Consider the following 16,286-nt stretch of genomic DNA (forward strand, 5'->3'; position numbering starts at 1 on the left):
TGGTGACACTAAGCTGTGGGAGGCACCCTCTTTCATATGGAATGTTAAACTAAGGTCCCCTGGCACTTGTTGCAAAGAGCAGGGGATTCCCATGTGTACTGGCTGAACAGGTCTGGCTAATAATAACTCAAGTGACTTTGCTGAAAAATTGATTCCCTTGTTGAGCCTACCTGGTAAATTAAAGGTTAGATGAATAAAATGGCTCCAGGTTGTGCTGTGGAAAAGGGATAAAACATTCCTGCAAAAGAATATTTCATTCTGTTAAGGACTATGAAGCAGTGGGTGCGGGGGATGCTAACAGAGTAGGGAAGGGGGAGTGCGTAGGGGTGTGTCACCTGCTGTCCCTCGCCACCCCTATGATTGTTCTCATTTTTTGTGTTTCTGGCTTTGGTAAGAGTGATGACTCCCAGGTTACAATCTCATAAAGGCAATGGGCCGATTAGAGTGAGTGACTGACTGCCCACCAGCTCTGAGAGACAGATCGAGCAAACTAGCCCCTTAATCAGATCAGAAGGATGATAATACAGTGCGATCACTGAGAGATTTACTTTTTGGGATGTGCTGACTTCTGGGGGAGGACAGGAGGGGCACCAAAATGGGCTCAAAAGGATTCATGCAAATTTAATTTTAATCTAATCCAGCCTCATTTAATAGAGCCAGATGCCATGCACTCACACAGGGAGCAGTTTCATCACATCCTCTGAGCTGCTGCCTCTGACAGGTCTGTGGTTTTTTTTAATGAATTGGTCATTAACTTATACTGTTTTTTTGTGCACCCTTGTGATTTTAACTAAATACCAGAGATACAGCCATGTTAAAAACTTGGTCTGGTGACCCCTCACCCACTGCTCACAACTGATAAATTTCCTTCTGATTAAACTGTCTTTCTTCTGGTTCCTGGCACAGCATAGCTACATTTGCATGTTTAAGCAGTAACCAATGCACAGGGCAATGACTCTTGCAAACCTTGTCATTCAGCTTAGAGCTCAATGCACTGTGACTTTGTTTCCATTAAGCCGAGTCCAGCAGCAGTCTGTCACCTTGGTGATCTCAAGAATGAATGTTACCATTTTATTCCTTCAGTGCGGTATAATGGCCTGCTATGCAATGTGTCCAAACTGTCATGTGGAATCATGTATTGATTAATTAGATAAGATTTGCAAAATGGAATAATATTAGCTACATTCATACACCACCTGTTTAGCTATTGCAAGTTATAACTGCTAAAAGATTCCATAACAAAAAAACTGTCCACATATGATTACTGCTTATCCTTTTTGAGGCTGCAAGTCCTCACAGCCCTCAGAGGTTTCTGTCATTGAAATGTACAAAATAGCTGGTCATGAATTACAATCATGTTTACTTCAATCTACAGCTATGCGGCCAACGAGCAGACAAAGACATGTGGCATATTAAATTACATGTACAAATTCAGTCGCTTGATTATCTGCGGTGCTACATTGTTCAGTGAGTCAATCCTCTCCGCTCACCATGCCAAATACATCAGTCACAATTTTCCTTTGTCTTTCTGGCAGCAGGCAGGGAGGTGCAAAATTAACCTCTAGTTGAGAATGTAGTTAGGACATTTGCAAGGTCAGAAATAGGTTTGGTAAAGGGCAATGAAACACAAACTGACATCCTGAAGCACATCTGGCTGGTAGAGGAACAACGTATTCAGTCCAGTCTGCTGATTTTCATCACACACTTTGCCTGAGGGAGGAGTCCATCCCAGGAGATGAGAGGAAGCCATTGGTCTCAGACTCCACACACTCCTGTGAGGTCAAACGAGAATTGAATCTGTGTCCCAAACTGATCCCTCGTTCCCTGCTGTTTCCAGATCAGTCATCAGCACACAAACATCTTCTGTGACACACACAGCACTGGTCAGAGATCAGAGGGGAATAAAGGGATGGTTTGGGATGTGGCTGGAGCATTTCCTCCCTCTCACTGGCTGCATTCAGGTGTATGTATGGGCTCAGGCCCATTAAAAATGGAGGGTGCGCTTCATGTCTGCAAGGATGCATGACATCATCCCAGGGCACCTGAGCCACATTCTGTCCCTGGCTATTGAACGCAGTGCAGTCTCACAGGAAAGCCACACACCACAGTAAGACTTGGGAATACATTCTAAACAAACAATAAAAATTGCGATAAACACCTGTGTCTGCTTCACTGTTTGTTTACTCAAGATTCAAGTGACAGAAAACATCCTGACACGTCTGCTTCCGCCTGGCCTGTGTTAGGTGATGACAACATCAAAGCGAACCTGAAACTGAGGTAGTGTGAACGGTCTGAGGTGAACACTATCACACTATTGGCACCCAATGAGTATCTTACAGTCCTAATAGATGCTAAACGGTATTCCTGGGACAAGAAGGCTGTTACCATTAGCCCTAAGTACAGGGATACTCAACTCAGTCCACGGTCCCGGTGGCTACATGTCTCTTCTTAAACTGCTGATATCCTCGCTCCTATTGATGGAAGCTAAATTGTCTCAGATAAGACAAACCAAGTTTAATGTGGTAGTAAAGGCTTTGTAAGTGGGGAAGGGTTAGTTTGTGCTGTGTGGCCCTCTTATTGTTAGATTATTGTAGGGCAGGGCAAAGATGAGGACAGCTGTAAACCTCTTTCATAACCTGTTATGCATGCAGCTACCAGAGCTACCAGACTGTTTTTATTGAATGGTCTTTTTGTGACACTCTGAGATGAACCCAAAGCAGACTCTAGAGCTTACTGTTTTGGAAAGAAACAAAACCATAGTCTGACAATTGTGTCAAACTCAGCTATAATTGTGCATGCATTCTCTAATATTATTGATTTGCAAAGTAATTATCATGTTTTCCCTGAATTTAATTTCTGTGAAATATGAATGTCGCTGAATTTTTGTCTGTATACAAAATGTGTTTAATGGATAGCCTTAATTGGCCACTGGAAATTTCAAAAGAATATAAACACAATAAGAATTAGTTATAGTTATGCTAGCTGTACTGCCGCTGCCCCAGAAGTCAGCTGATCCCTCACCATGCCACTTCATGGTCAGTTATACCCCAGGCCTAACCGTATCCCCAACAATATGGAGTAAAAAAATGAAGGTCACTGATTCAAGGTCAGTGCTTCAGGGCATCACCTATCAGTCGCTACAGCAGACTTTGTTGCACTGCTCTGCCAGATGGTTGCAAGAACAGCAAGAACACAGCTGTCAGAACTGAGTCACGTTTGCCACCCTGTGGCTAAATGTTGCATTAAAAATCATTACATAGAACAAACATACATGCATACATTTTTTGTTTATATGTGCATGTGTTTAGAATCTAATGAGACATCATCAGAGAATCATGAACATGAAATCAGCATTTCACGAGCATAATGATTGAATTTTATATATGTATATATATATATGGGGTGCCGTTTGTAAACTTGAATAGGAACATTACAGGGACAATAGGAACAATAGGAACATTTCCACAGGCCTTTTTCCCACAGATTTAGAAATCTAGTGGTATGAATAAATCCTTTCTTTAGAAAGATTTAATTTATAAAACTAACTCTTGAAAGAAGATATTTAAATATCTTAGATATTTCTGTTAAATCTTAAACCTAAATGATAAAATAAATATTTAGTTCAAAAACAAATATTTAAATTAAATCTTAAATCTTCATAGAGAAGACTGACCAAAAAAAAACAACGCATCATGAAGACCGTCCGGAAAAAAGCGACCGAAGCAACGAGGCCATGGCTGGTCTGGGAACTGCTGTGCGTATGACCCAACATTATACTGAAAAGACTCCCTGAGGACTACAACTTCCACACTAACAAGTCTGCATGTAAAGGTCACGTGTTTGCCTCATTTCAACAATATGGCGGCTTTGTAGCTACGCTGAGAGGACGTTACGTTAGCTGGACATAAAACAAAGGTATTTTGTTTTGTGGAGCTAACGTTAGCTGAGGTGAGTTGGCCTATGCATATTTTCGTGTCTGTTGCGTTTAATTCGGATATTTACCGTACACTTGTGTTCGTTAATTACCGTACTCCCTCACTGAGTACTTTAGCTACTTAGCTACTAGCTAACTCAACATGGAACCAGCAGCATCAAACGAATACAACAGTTACCATTAAATGTAGATTAGTATAATCGTGCAATTCACATTGTGAAAGCTGAGCTGGGCTGAATTGAACGTCGTCGGATTGTATTATTCGGTGGTATTTTTCTTTATTTAATACCCATAGAGTCAACTATTCTCCATGTTGCTTGATGCATGGTGGAGTACATTAACAAGGTAGTTGTTTGGGTTGCCTTCATTAGCTCGAAAACTTGATTGCAGGGGTAACAGACTCAGCAGCTAACGTTATGTAGAGCTATCTTGATTTACGTGCACTTACTAGATCTCAGTGTCCTTACTGGATTGGAAAGGGTCCATGTGAAAAGCACCCAGAGCGCCCTGACCGAGTTAGGACTAGCTACCTTGGTGTAGGTGTAGGACATGGATCAGAGACGGGCAAAATACATCATATGGTGTTTTAATATAAAATACACAATTCCCGCAAGGTAAATGTATCAAAATAAACTACAAAATACTAGTATGAAAAGTGTATCTAAATAAAATGCAGTACTTTGTATTTTGAAACAAGTGTAGTGTTCCAGAGCAGCGACAGCTATTTAGCTACGTAGAAACGATGTCAACATAGTATTGTGTTTATGATTTTAAAAAAATGACAAACAGATGAACAAATCATATATCTTTATTGAAAAACACACCTGGATGAACCTATGGGGCAATCAGAGATGAAGCAGAGTGAGGGGGAGATAAATATGTGGGTGCGTACAGCTTCATGTGGGCCTTCCTGCATTTACATGAATGCATGGGAGAAATGAGAGGAAGACCAGTCTTAGTATTTTGAAAATGTAAAAAAACTCTCTCTGAAATATTATGGTACAAATTACTCTGAGATTTTTGCAAGCCTTGCATATACAATATCACAAAATACACCAAAGTATTTCAAATACGTGTAATAGAAATTCTGCCCATACCTGGACATGATCATGTGGAGCAAGCAGGCGTTCTTTCATTTCAAGGTTTCACTGTGTTTGTTTGATTCCACATCTGTAACAGGACGCTTGCTACATAGCTAGCTAGCTAAGTACTTTGGTGTCTTGTTGGCTGAACAAGCAAGCAGCCGTGTTAAGGGGAACATGCATTGATGTTGTGTTGCTTTGAAGAGCTAACGTTAAAAAACCAGGATGTGGAATCAATACACAGATATTCCCAGCATTTTCTTTAACGTTGTGTTTTGAAACTTGTCATGTTCCCCGGTAGATGGCTGGTGATTCCTCAGATAAGAAGGAAACGGAATCATCCGGGGGTAAGGAGCGCGACAGGAAGCGCAGTCGCTCTCGATCCCGCGAGCGCAGAAGCTCTCCAAGCAAGGAGAGAAAGCGCCACCGCTCCCGTGAACGGAGGAGGTCCCGCAGCCGTTCGAAATCAGCTGAGAGGTACACAGGGGACATGTGTCCCGCCACACAGGACCCCCGTGTTAGAAGTGTAGCAGTCACGGCGTGTCACCTACATTTTATTTCACGTCTGTGGTTTTACAGCAAGCAGACCTACAGCAGAAACAATTAGGGGTGTTTTTAAGGTGTTTGTAAGGTACATTACTGCATAATGATGTGTTCAAGGGGTTGTGTAGGGGATTGGTTCAGTTATTGTGAAAAATCATGTACTCCACAACCCATTCTTGTGTAGTTATCCTTCCCCTGTTCCTCTTTTAAAGACTGCATGTACCTGTCATATTTACACAGTCCAGGTAGTCAGCAGTGATAGCAGCAATGTGGTGGGGATTAGCAGTGCAGTTGTGGCCACTTGATAGCATTTGAAAAAGTCTAGGGTTAAAGAAACAACTGACTTTTTCCAAATGTTATGAATTTACAAACAGTTGTGGCCATGTTGCAAATTGATAACATTTTAAAAAGTCTGTCGTTCATTTAACCCTGGACACAAAATGATAAATGAAAATGTACAGGCCTGGGAATTGTTACTGGCAACCCATAACACTCAGGGACCTGGCCTGAGCTTTGACTGCACACTTTTTTTTTTGTCAGTGTGTAGGACCTTTCTTTTTAACAGTGCTTTTGACATTGCAGAAAAGCTAGTGCAAGTTGTTAGTCAAAGTACACGCAAGGCCCTGAAACAGTTCTTCCTCACATTAGATTTCAGGGGGGCACCCACGGCACAGATTGGGCCTTTAGTCTCAAAAGTACAGTGTTGCACGCTGTGGCGGATTCTAACCACCTGTGTCATTCCAACAGAGAGCGGCGACAGAAAGACAAGGAGAGGGATAAGGAGCGTGACAGAGATAAGGACAGGGACAGGAGTCGCAAGGATCGAGACAGAGACAAGGACAGCCACCGGCGGGACAAGGACAAAGACCGCAGCAGGAAATCCAGGTGTGTTCCTGATGGGCTCATTTCTGGCCTCTCTGTCATAAGACAGCTGGTCAAAATAATCCTCAATTGCGTCTAAATTCATTCAAAACAGCCTTAAGAAAGTGAAATGTCTGGTTCTGAGGGCGCTCCATGGAGCCTTAATTGTCAAATTTTCTATTCGTCGACCCAGCCAGTTTCTACACACATGGAGTTTAGAATGAGACTTTGAAAGGATGAACTTATTTAATGTCTTTCTCAGAAGCTCCTCCCCCAAGTCCAAAGACGTCAAAGCAAAGAGGGAGAAGGATGTGAAAAAAGAGGAGGATGAAGAGGAAAACAAGAAGAAGAAAGATAAGGCAAGGAAAAAGCTCATTTCACACTGTCACACTGGTATCTCTATGCAGACTTATACCCAGAAAGCCTTTTACTTTTGTTCACAGGCAGCTTGTCTCTCTCTCTCTCTCAGGTCCAGCCTCTGTCTCTGGAAGAGCTCCTGGCCAAGAAGAAAGCTGAGGAGGAGGCAGAGGCCAAGGTTAGGAAACACTAGTGAAAATGGAGAGAAGCTTCATGAACCGATAATGGGTCAAAAGACTGGTGTCGGCTCCTTTTTGGTCATACATGTTTGGTCACACTGTCTCTGTTCAGTGGACTTTGAAAACCCCAGATTGTCACAGTATTCATAGACCACATTGGGCACTTTATAGTCTTTACGTGTGATCCAACAGACTGCTCACAGTTACAATAGTTACTTAATAGATTCAGCAGTTGGTACACGCAGGTGGTCATCCGTATATGTGAACTTGCCAATACAGCACAACCTCACTGTAATAGTTGGTCTGTGGCTGTCTTTATTGTAAGACTGGGGTAATGTTGACTTTGTCGCTGATGTATTACTGAGTGGTCTTTCAGTGTGATTTTTAATGTGTCTTGTTCCCTCTCTGTCAGCCCAAGTTCCTGTCTAAGGCGGAACGTGAGGCGGAGGCCTTGAAGCGTCGGGAGCAGGAGACGGAGGAGAGGCGTCGGCTCATAGAGGACGAGAGGAAGAGGAGGAGGGTGTTCCAGGACATCGGGAGGAAGATGCTGGGTAAGAGCTTCTTGTGGGGAACTTGTTAGCAACTAGAAAATAGTTAAATGGGCATTATTAGGGGTAGAATATGTCACTTATGTGTGTGTTGCTCTGTTGACAGTTTAGTACATGTATTGAGCGTGTCATCACAGCTTAGGTTATAAAATGCAGTTATTTTTGGAAATTATTTGAGTGTATTATGGGTGTACTTGATCTATGCAGGTTTCTTTCAAGATGAGATTTTTTTATAATAATATCATTCTAATAATATCATAGTCAAGCTTATTTGATGGCCCCAATACATTGCAATGTAATTATTGCAGCTTTATACAGTTTTGTGTGCAGGGCAGTGAATTTGGTTGCGTTGGTGATATAGTTCACCATACATCAGTACTGGTTGTATGTGCCCGCGTGCTGATGTTGGTTGCATGTCGCCTTGCAGAGGACCCTCAGGAGAGGGAGCGACGTGAACGCAGGGAGCGCATGGAGAGGGAGAATAACGGCACCGAGGACGACGATGGCAGGCAGAAGATCCGCGAGGAGAAGGATAAGGGCAAGGAGCTGCAGGCCATCAAGGTGAGAGTCCTGGGTGAAAACCAAAAGGGACGAATGGGCGTACGTCAGGGCTGAATACACGTGGTGAGGTCGTGCTCGAGCTTATCAGCAGATACAGCAGTCCCACTTGGGGGCATAGAGCTGCTAATTGCCCACTTGTCAGTTATCTCTCTAGTAAATTGTTTGATCACATGGGCTTCAAGTTCAGGCAGTGAGTCCTACTGGAAGGTCAAGATGGTGTTCCAAGTGTAAAAAGTCAGGAATACACCACTGCAGAGGGAAGCCAGCTAGGTAGCTTTGTTTGCCAGCCAGCTACAATATATAACCAGGTAGCTAGGTCACCAGATACTATTGTAGCATATGATCATTAACTGTATGTAACTACCTTAACTAGATAGCTAGCTAGCTTGTCAGCTACATGAGTGACTGTCCACAAACATTTCTGGAGTTCTGTAAACAGCTGTAAGCGCACTGTAGTGGGTGTTGATGGCCATAGACCATGCTGACTGTTCGTCACTCATTGGAGAGGCGGCTCATGGTTCACGGTTCTTCTTTTATGGTTCCCTGTCTGTCAGGAGCGGTACTTGGGCGGGGTGAAGAAGCGGCGCCGGACGCGACACCTGAACGACAGGAAGTTTGTCTTCGAGTGGGACGCCTCCGAGGACACGTCCATCGACTACAACCCCCTGTGAGTGACGCGTGCCCCGCTGCTCTGTGTTTCTGTCACACAGGATTCACCGGGGGCCTCCAGATTTAGAGCCTGTGCTCAGACCTGTCTGCTCTCATGCAGGGAATGCATTTTGTTCTGTATGAAAGGACATCAGTAGAATTTGTAAGAACAGGAAGAAGGTTTCAGCCGTTGAATCCGCAGAGCAGAGATAATGCTGTGCCCCTCCTCCTCTTCCTCTGGGACAGATATAAAGAGAAGCACCAGGTGCAGCTGTACGGCCGTGGCTTCATCGCAGGGATCGACCTGAAGCAGCAGAAGAGGGACCAGTCGCGCTTCTACGGCGACCTGATGGAGAAGAGGCGCACCATGGAGGAGAAAGAGCAGGAGGAGTAAGTCCTCCCAGCAGTCCCAAAAGGGTGTTGCAGGATGTTTCTCTAGTCTCTTGTAGCAAGGATGGTGGCATGTTTTCATAGCCTCTTGGAGTAGTAAGGATGTTGTGACATTGTGAGTATTTAGTGAGGATGTCAATGAGATAGTGAGTGTTTAGTGAGCGTGTCCTGAGATAGTGAGTGTTTAGTGAGCGTGTCCTGAGATAGTGAGTGTTTAGTGAGCGTGTCCTGAGATAGTGAGTGTTTAGTGAGCTTGTCCTGAGATAGTGAGTGTTTAGTGAGCTTGTCCTGAGATAGTGAAGTGAGTGTTTAGTGAGTGTGTCCTGAGATAGTGAAGTGAGTGTTTAGTGAGCGTGTCCTGAGATAGTGAAGTGAGTGTTTAGTGAGCGTGTCCTGAGATAGTGAAGTGAGTGTTTAGTGAGCGTGTCCTGAGATAGTGAAGTGAGTGTTTAGTGAGCGTGTCCTGAGATAGTGAAGTGAGTGTTTAGTGAGCGTTTCCTGAGATAGTGAAGTGAGTGTTTAGTGAGCGTGTCCTGAGATTGTGAGTGTTTAGTGAACATGTTGTGAGAGAGCGTGTGTCCAGCTTTCCCGTTCCCCTCCTTCTAGGCTGAGACTGAAGAAGGTGCGTAAGAAGGAGGCCAAGCAGCGCTGGGATGACAGGCACTGGTCCCAGAAGAAGCTGGAGGAGATGACAGACAGGGACTGGAGAATCTTCCGCGAGGACTACAGCATCACCACCAAGGGGGGCAAGATCCCCAACCCCATCCGCAACTGGAAGGAGTACACCCTCCCCCCGCACATCCTGGAGGTCATCGACAAGTGCGGCTACAAGGTCACCCAGCCCCGCCAGTCACACTCCACACTAGGCCCACTAATGTGTACTCAGTCTCAAAAATGTAGATTTGTCATAGGACTGATGTATTAACTGGTGGATCAGTTTATTTGTAGTTGCATATTCACAAGGAGCAAAGCAGAATTTAACAGAGTGATTGACTGAACAGTTAGTGATTAACTGATTGGTCATTAACTGAAGAACAGTTCCCTGACTGCAGGAACAGGTGGCAGAGAGACCCTGCTGGAAATGATGGGACAAAAAACAAACCAATTGAATGCCATAAATGAAAATTGTCTGGTGATGATTTGTTCACTACATTAATCCCAGAGAACGTTAAGTGGCTGGAGGGAGTGGATTAGTGGGATGTGAATGGAGTCCCTCCACCCAGTGGAGCCAGGGTAGGGCCATCATGTCTTCCTATACAGTGGTGCGCCCAGTGTGCAGTGGTAGTGATGGTGTCCGCAGCAGGTGAGCCATCTCTTCTCAGGCAGCACTGTTAGTAGTACTCAGTATGTGACACATCCACTGGCCTTAAGAATGCTATTCCAGAAAGGCCTAGTTTTTAATGCTGGTTTTTAACCTACTTGTTTCCTTGAGTTATTAAGCATAGGTATCATCTTACAGCTGCGTTATTTCCAGAGGCTTTTGAAAATTGATGCTTACGATTAGGCTAATTAAGCAATTAAGAGCCAAGGTTGAAGCAGAAACCAGCTTACACAGTGGCCCTACCGGAATATGAGTTCAGCACAGTTGATTGACAGTGCCATTAGGGTTGGGTACCGAAACCGGTTCCTATATGACTGGTATCTAGCGGACCGAATCTCAGCGCAGATTTCGGTCCCTCATTTTGGTGCCACTTAACCCTTTCAAGTGTACGGTCACACAGGTGTGATTAGCTGTTTAGCGCGTATGCTAAAACCGGTGCGATTACAACAGTAGATTGGAGAAATTCTAGCTAATTTTAGCTTTGAGGAAACTGCGATTTAACTCTAAAATATATAGCAAATGCTAACTGAAAACTGTGAGAAGCTTAATAACGCTAATGAAAACACAGTGAACCATGTAAGGTAACACACGAGCTACATTGTATAAAAAATAAGTTACATGCGAAAGTGTTGTTAAGGTGCTAGGTTTCTTCCCGTATTGTTTTCCCTTTAGTCATACCTGTTGCGCGAGCACACCTCCAGTTTTCCGAGGCCATGTTAAATGCTTCCGGGGGAAAAAACGCCACTCATATCTATTCGATGTTGATATCACAGCAACAGCACTGTGCTGCTTCTATGTGGTAGATAGAAACACATGGCTACTAAGGATAAAGAGTGAAAACATATGCTAACAATGCGAATATTTGTAAAGTGTTTTGTATTTATTTATATTTGTATATTTAAGTATACTGTTAATATATCGTTCAATTTCAAGTTCAAATTTGCCTTAGCAATAAAAAAGCTGTTCTTTATGTCATCGACCATCGTTTTGTGCTTTTTTGTTTTTTAAATATCGCTTCAGGCACTGTTTAGGTACCGGTACTGGTTTATCTGGTTTAAAGTATCGCTTTAGCACTGGTATCGGAAAAAACCCAAGCGATACCCAACCCTAAGTGCTATGATGTGGGAGTGGTTTTCTCTCTTCTCATTCTTTGCTGATTGGTTCTCTTTTTTAGGAGCCCACCCCAATCCAGAGACAGGCCATTCCCATTGGTCTGCAGAACAGAGACATCATTGGCGTGGCTGAGACTGGCAGTGGCAAGACAGCTGCGTTCCTTATTCCTTTGCTGGTGTGGATCACCACCCTGCCCAAGATCGACAGGTCAGGGGCCCCCAGCACTACCACTGATGCTGTGTTTAAAGGATGCTGTTTATTCCTCTAACATTGTCAAATGGAAATGGCCTTAATATCCAAGGAATCTAGATACAGCACAGATACAGGCCAGTGACAGTGTCTTCACCAAAAAAAACCCACATGAGTTATTACATCTCTGACTCACTGAACTTTAAAGTCTTGTTCCTGCCTTTGGAAACTGGAAAAGTTCAGTTGAAGGAATGTGCTCAAAGGAGACTTTTTTACTGTATATTACTATGGTTGAACTTTTATGTCTGTGAGTTGTTTGGAGTCATCATGTGCTCCAAGCTTGCCTTCTCATGAATATTCATAAGCAGAGGTAGATCTGTCCAAGAATTCTCTTGCAGTGATGAGAAAGAATCGGGAACATATTTCAGTCTTTCACAATGTTCTTGTATGTACAGGTATGCTTTGTACTTGGGGTTTACTGGATGTGTGCCAATGAAAAGGGATGGGTTTTCTATGGTTTCCTATGGCTTTATTTCCTTTATAGTTATTGCCTATTTGTTCTATCTGTACCTAGAACAGCCGCATACAGCAGAGAGTAATGATTTCAAGTCTGCCATTATTCTTCCCCAAATCAACTGGAGTCTCTTTCATGCCCCGTCTCCAGGATTGAAGACTCAGACCAGGGCCCGTACGCAGTGATCCTGGCGCCTACCCGTGAGTTGGCACAGCAGATTGAGGAGGAGACCATTAAGTTTGGGAAACCTCTGGGAATCCGCACGGTGGCCGTGATCGGAGGGATCTCACGAGAGGACCAGGGCTTCCGTCTCAGGATGGGCTGCGAGGTGTGACGTCACGCCACGCACACATACACATGCAAGGAGACCGACACAAAGACAGACCGCTGGCCGCTGGAAATATCACCCAGTCTCCACTCCACAGCTGACGTCACTTGGCAGTTGCTGTAGAATTTACTTAAGTGTGTACTGTTAGGTCTGCTGCTATATAGAATGCTTTTACATGGGTAGATTCATCCTACAGTACCAGTCAAAAGTTTGGACACATCTAATTATGATAATGGGAAACATGCATTCAAAGACATTTTGATCTGAAGACTTATGCTTAAATGCCTGAAATGTCTTTCTTACAGATATAAATAGTGAAGTTGATGCCCAAGTATCAATTCCTTTCCAAAAATTTTTTTTTTAAATATTTAGAAATGCTTCTTTGGTCACTGCATGATTCCATTTGTGTTACTTCACAGTTTTGATGTCTTTACTATTATTCTAGAATGTGCAAAACATTAAAAATCAAGAAAGACCCTTCCATGAGTAGATGTGCCCAAACTTTTGACTGGTCCTGTAGGTATAAATCTAGATTAGAAAAAATACAATTTGACACGCATTTTCTGCCTGGCTTGGAAATTCAGTAAATGTGTCCAATGAGTCCGAATGTGGCACTCTGCATTTCATCCGTAAAAGCGGTTCTGACCCACCCTGTTCCCTCCCAGATCGTCATCGCCACGCCGGGCCGTCTGATCGACGTTCTGGAGAACCGCTACTTGGTTCTGGGCCGCTGCACGTACGTGGTCCTGGACGAGGCAGACCGCATGATCGACATGGGCTTCGAGCCAGACGTGCAGAAGATCCTGGAGTACATCCCGGTGACCAATCAGAAGCCTGACACTGATGAGGCGGAGGACCCGGAGAAGATGATGATGAACTTTGAGTCCGGAAAGCACAAGTACAGACAGGTGAGAGACCGCTGTGGGAGCCACGGCCACCACCAGGCAGTCAAGGGCACCAACACCAGCTGAGCAGGAAACATATGCGTGTTAGTACTGTTGGAAATGAGGAGCAGCAACCTTTACCTTCCCCCGAAACTGTCAACAAAATTAACAAATGATAAATAGTTAATATTTTTCCACTGTAGAATGTCTATATCATTGTTTCTCAACCCTTTCCTTGGGTGCCCCCTGCCCTGCATGTTTTAGATCTGTCCCTGCTCCAACACAGTTGATTCAAATGATCAGTTTGTTATTAAGCAGCTTCAGGAGTTCATGAGTTCATAACGAGTTGATCATTTGAATCAGCTGTGTTGGAGCAGGGAGAGATCTAAAACATGCAGGGCAGGGGGCCCTCCAGGAGAGGGCTGAGAAACACTGGTCTATGTTATTACATGTCTGAGAGTGTTCGCTGTTTTCTACATGAGCTCATGCACCCTTATTACAGGCACTCCGGTACCTTTGCTTTGTAAGTCTCTGGAAAGTTTTGGTGATGGTGCTAAATGTTTCCTTTTTTGACCGCGTTTTCGTCCCTCGCAGACGGTCATGTTCACCGCCACCATGCCGCCGGCCGTGGAGCGGCTGGCCCGGAGCTACCTGCGACGCCCCGCGGTGGTCTACATCGGCTCTGCGGGCAAGCCCCACGAGAGGGTGGAGCAGAAGGTCCTGCTCATGTCTGAGGGAGAGAAGAGGTGAGCGCCTTCCCAGAGCCCTGCTTTCACACATTGTCCTTTTCACTAGTGCCGTGACAGAGGGACGGCAATGTGGTGTGTGTGAGAGGGGTTCGGGGGTTAATGGTCATCTGCTTGCTCTCTTGCTCTTCAGGAAGAAGCTTCTGGACGTACTGGCACGAGGCTTCGAACCTCCCATCATTATTTTCGTCAACCAGAAGAAGGGCTGCGATGTGCTGGCCAAGTCCCTGGAGAAGATGGGGGTGAGTGAACTGCATGAGGTCCTTTTCACCACTGACATTGACCGAGTGAATCATCTGTAGATTCATGGCTTCTGGGTAACTAGGATCTGTGGCCTTGCGCTTATTTTCTAACCCTTTTGTTTTTGTGTGTCTGCGTGTGTATGTGTGTTGTCACTCCCACAGTACAATGCTTGCACGCTCCATGGTGGCAAAGGCCAGGAGCAGAGAGAGTTCGCTCTGTCCAATCTCAAGGCTGGTGCCAAGGACATCTTAGTTGCCACAGACGTTGCCGGCAGAGGTATCGACATTCAGGACGTGTCCATGGTCCTCAACTACGACATGGCTAAGAATATCGAGGGTAAGTCCCATAACCCATAAGACACTTGAGCGTTATTAGCACCTACGGTTCTCCTGTTTTCTGCCATAGTAATAATATAATGCACATTAACTGGTGTCAGGTAGCACAGTGGTAAGGAGCAGGGCTTGTAACTGAAAGGTGGCTGATTCAGTTCCCCCCCTGGGGTACTGCTGTTGCACCCTTGGGCAAGGTACTTAACCCAGAATTGCATCTGTAAATAACCAGCTGTATAAATGGATAAAATAGTAACCTATATAAGTCACTCTGAATAATAGCATCTGTTAAATGATAGTAATGAAAATTTACTTCAAGAGGATGTCAGAATTGGCTTGAATAGAGTAGAGATCAAGGACCCAGCAGCAGCAGCAGCAAACGTTTTTAAAATGCCCTTTTAACGTTGTGTTTTTATTTTCCCTGTACCTCCGCCAGACTACATCCATCGCATTGGGCGTACGGGTCGAGCTGGAAAGAGCGGCGTGGCGCTAACCTTCCTCACCAAGGAGGACTCGTCTGTTTTCTACGACCTGAAGCAGGCCATCCTGGAGAGCCCGGTGTCCACGTGCCCGCCCGAGCTGGCCAACCACCCCGACGCCCAGCACAAACCGGGCACTATCCTCACCAAGAAGAGGAGGGAGGAGACCATCTTCGCCTGAGCGGCCCCGCAGTCCGGACGCGCGCCCCACCTGCTTGTCTTTCCCACCTTTGCCGTCCTCTTCCCCCTCATCCTTGCCTTCCTGAGCATCTCCTTGTGATTTCCTTCCCTTTCTATCTTTATATCTATTCCTGACTTGCCCCACCCCCTCACCCCTGTCCCCGCCCACTTCTCTCCCTGCCCATGTGTCCCATGTCGCTGTCAGTGACACACCAGCTCCTGCATAGTAAGGATTCGTGTCATAGTTTGCGTCACAGTGGCTCACGCTGTAAAGGGGAACAGAGACTCACTGTGGTCACTCTGGTTGATCCTGCTGTGGTGACGGAAACCAAGGGATCATATTTTTTTTTGTTATTATTTTTTTTTTTTATATCTTCAAGATCAGCAGGTATGTGACTAGTTGACTTGTAAATTATTAGAATTGAACAGAAAAGAAAAACTGGCCAGAAAAGAAACTTTTTCAACAGCTTCACTTCACTCAGTGGCAGTAAAGAGAAAACCTTTTTATAGATTAAAGTCGTTTATTTAGCTTTTTGCTTAAGTCAGTTAGGTTTTGAGTTTTAAATTGTGAAAAAGAGTCAATGATGTAATCTGTAATCACTGCAAAAAACCCACAAAACATTTTATCTAATAGGTGGTGATTGTTTTTCCCTGTAAACTCATAAATTCAATTCAAAGTGAAGTTTATTGAAATGTTAGATTTGTCAGAAATGTCTTAATGTTTCAATAAAATCCCCTTTGATCTATGGCTGATTCGTTTTGCCCCTATTCCTTTCCTTTTCCAATGCTGTCTGCCTCAGATACTCGTATGTTCAGTTGTGTATATATATCTGAATTAATGTTTCATAAATGTAGTG

The 16,286-nt window shown here is 44.4% G+C and overlaps 1 protein-coding gene across 2 annotated transcripts; it reads left to right on the forward strand.

Moving 5' to 3' along the window:
- Window positions 1-3,850: 3,850 nt before the first annotated feature.
- On the forward strand, window positions 3,851-16,060 carry ddx23 (DEAD (Asp-Glu-Ala-Asp) box polypeptide 23). 2 transcript variants are annotated; one of them, XM_036531050.1, is made up of 17 exons: window positions 3,851-3,948; window positions 5,318-5,493; window positions 6,307-6,444; window positions 6,683-6,779; window positions 6,890-6,955; window positions 7,369-7,507; window positions 7,932-8,065; window positions 8,620-8,732; window positions 8,960-9,103; window positions 9,710-9,935; window positions 11,599-11,744; window positions 12,391-12,568; window positions 13,234-13,476; window positions 14,047-14,198; window positions 14,332-14,440; window positions 14,603-14,777; window positions 15,207-16,060. In XM_036531050.1, exons 2-17 carry the CDS (start codon window positions 5,318-5,320, stop codon window positions 15,428-15,430), a joined length of 2,460 nt encoding a protein of 819 aa, XP_036386943.1. In that variant the 5' UTR covers window positions 3,851-3,948; the 3' UTR covers window positions 15,431-16,060. The 2 variants fall into 2 exon arrangements, with proteins under 2 accessions (XP_036386943.1, XP_036386944.1); XM_036531051.1 differs by having other exon boundaries at window positions 6,686-6,779.
- Window positions 16,061-16,286: the final 226 nt, after the last annotated feature.

The sequence above is a fragment of the Megalops cyprinoides genome, chromosome 6 (genome assembly GCF_013368585.1).
Source record: "Megalops cyprinoides isolate fMegCyp1 chromosome 6, fMegCyp1.pri, whole genome shotgun sequence".
Taxonomy (NCBI): domain Eukaryota; kingdom Metazoa; phylum Chordata; class Actinopteri; order Elopiformes; family Megalopidae; genus Megalops; species Megalops cyprinoides.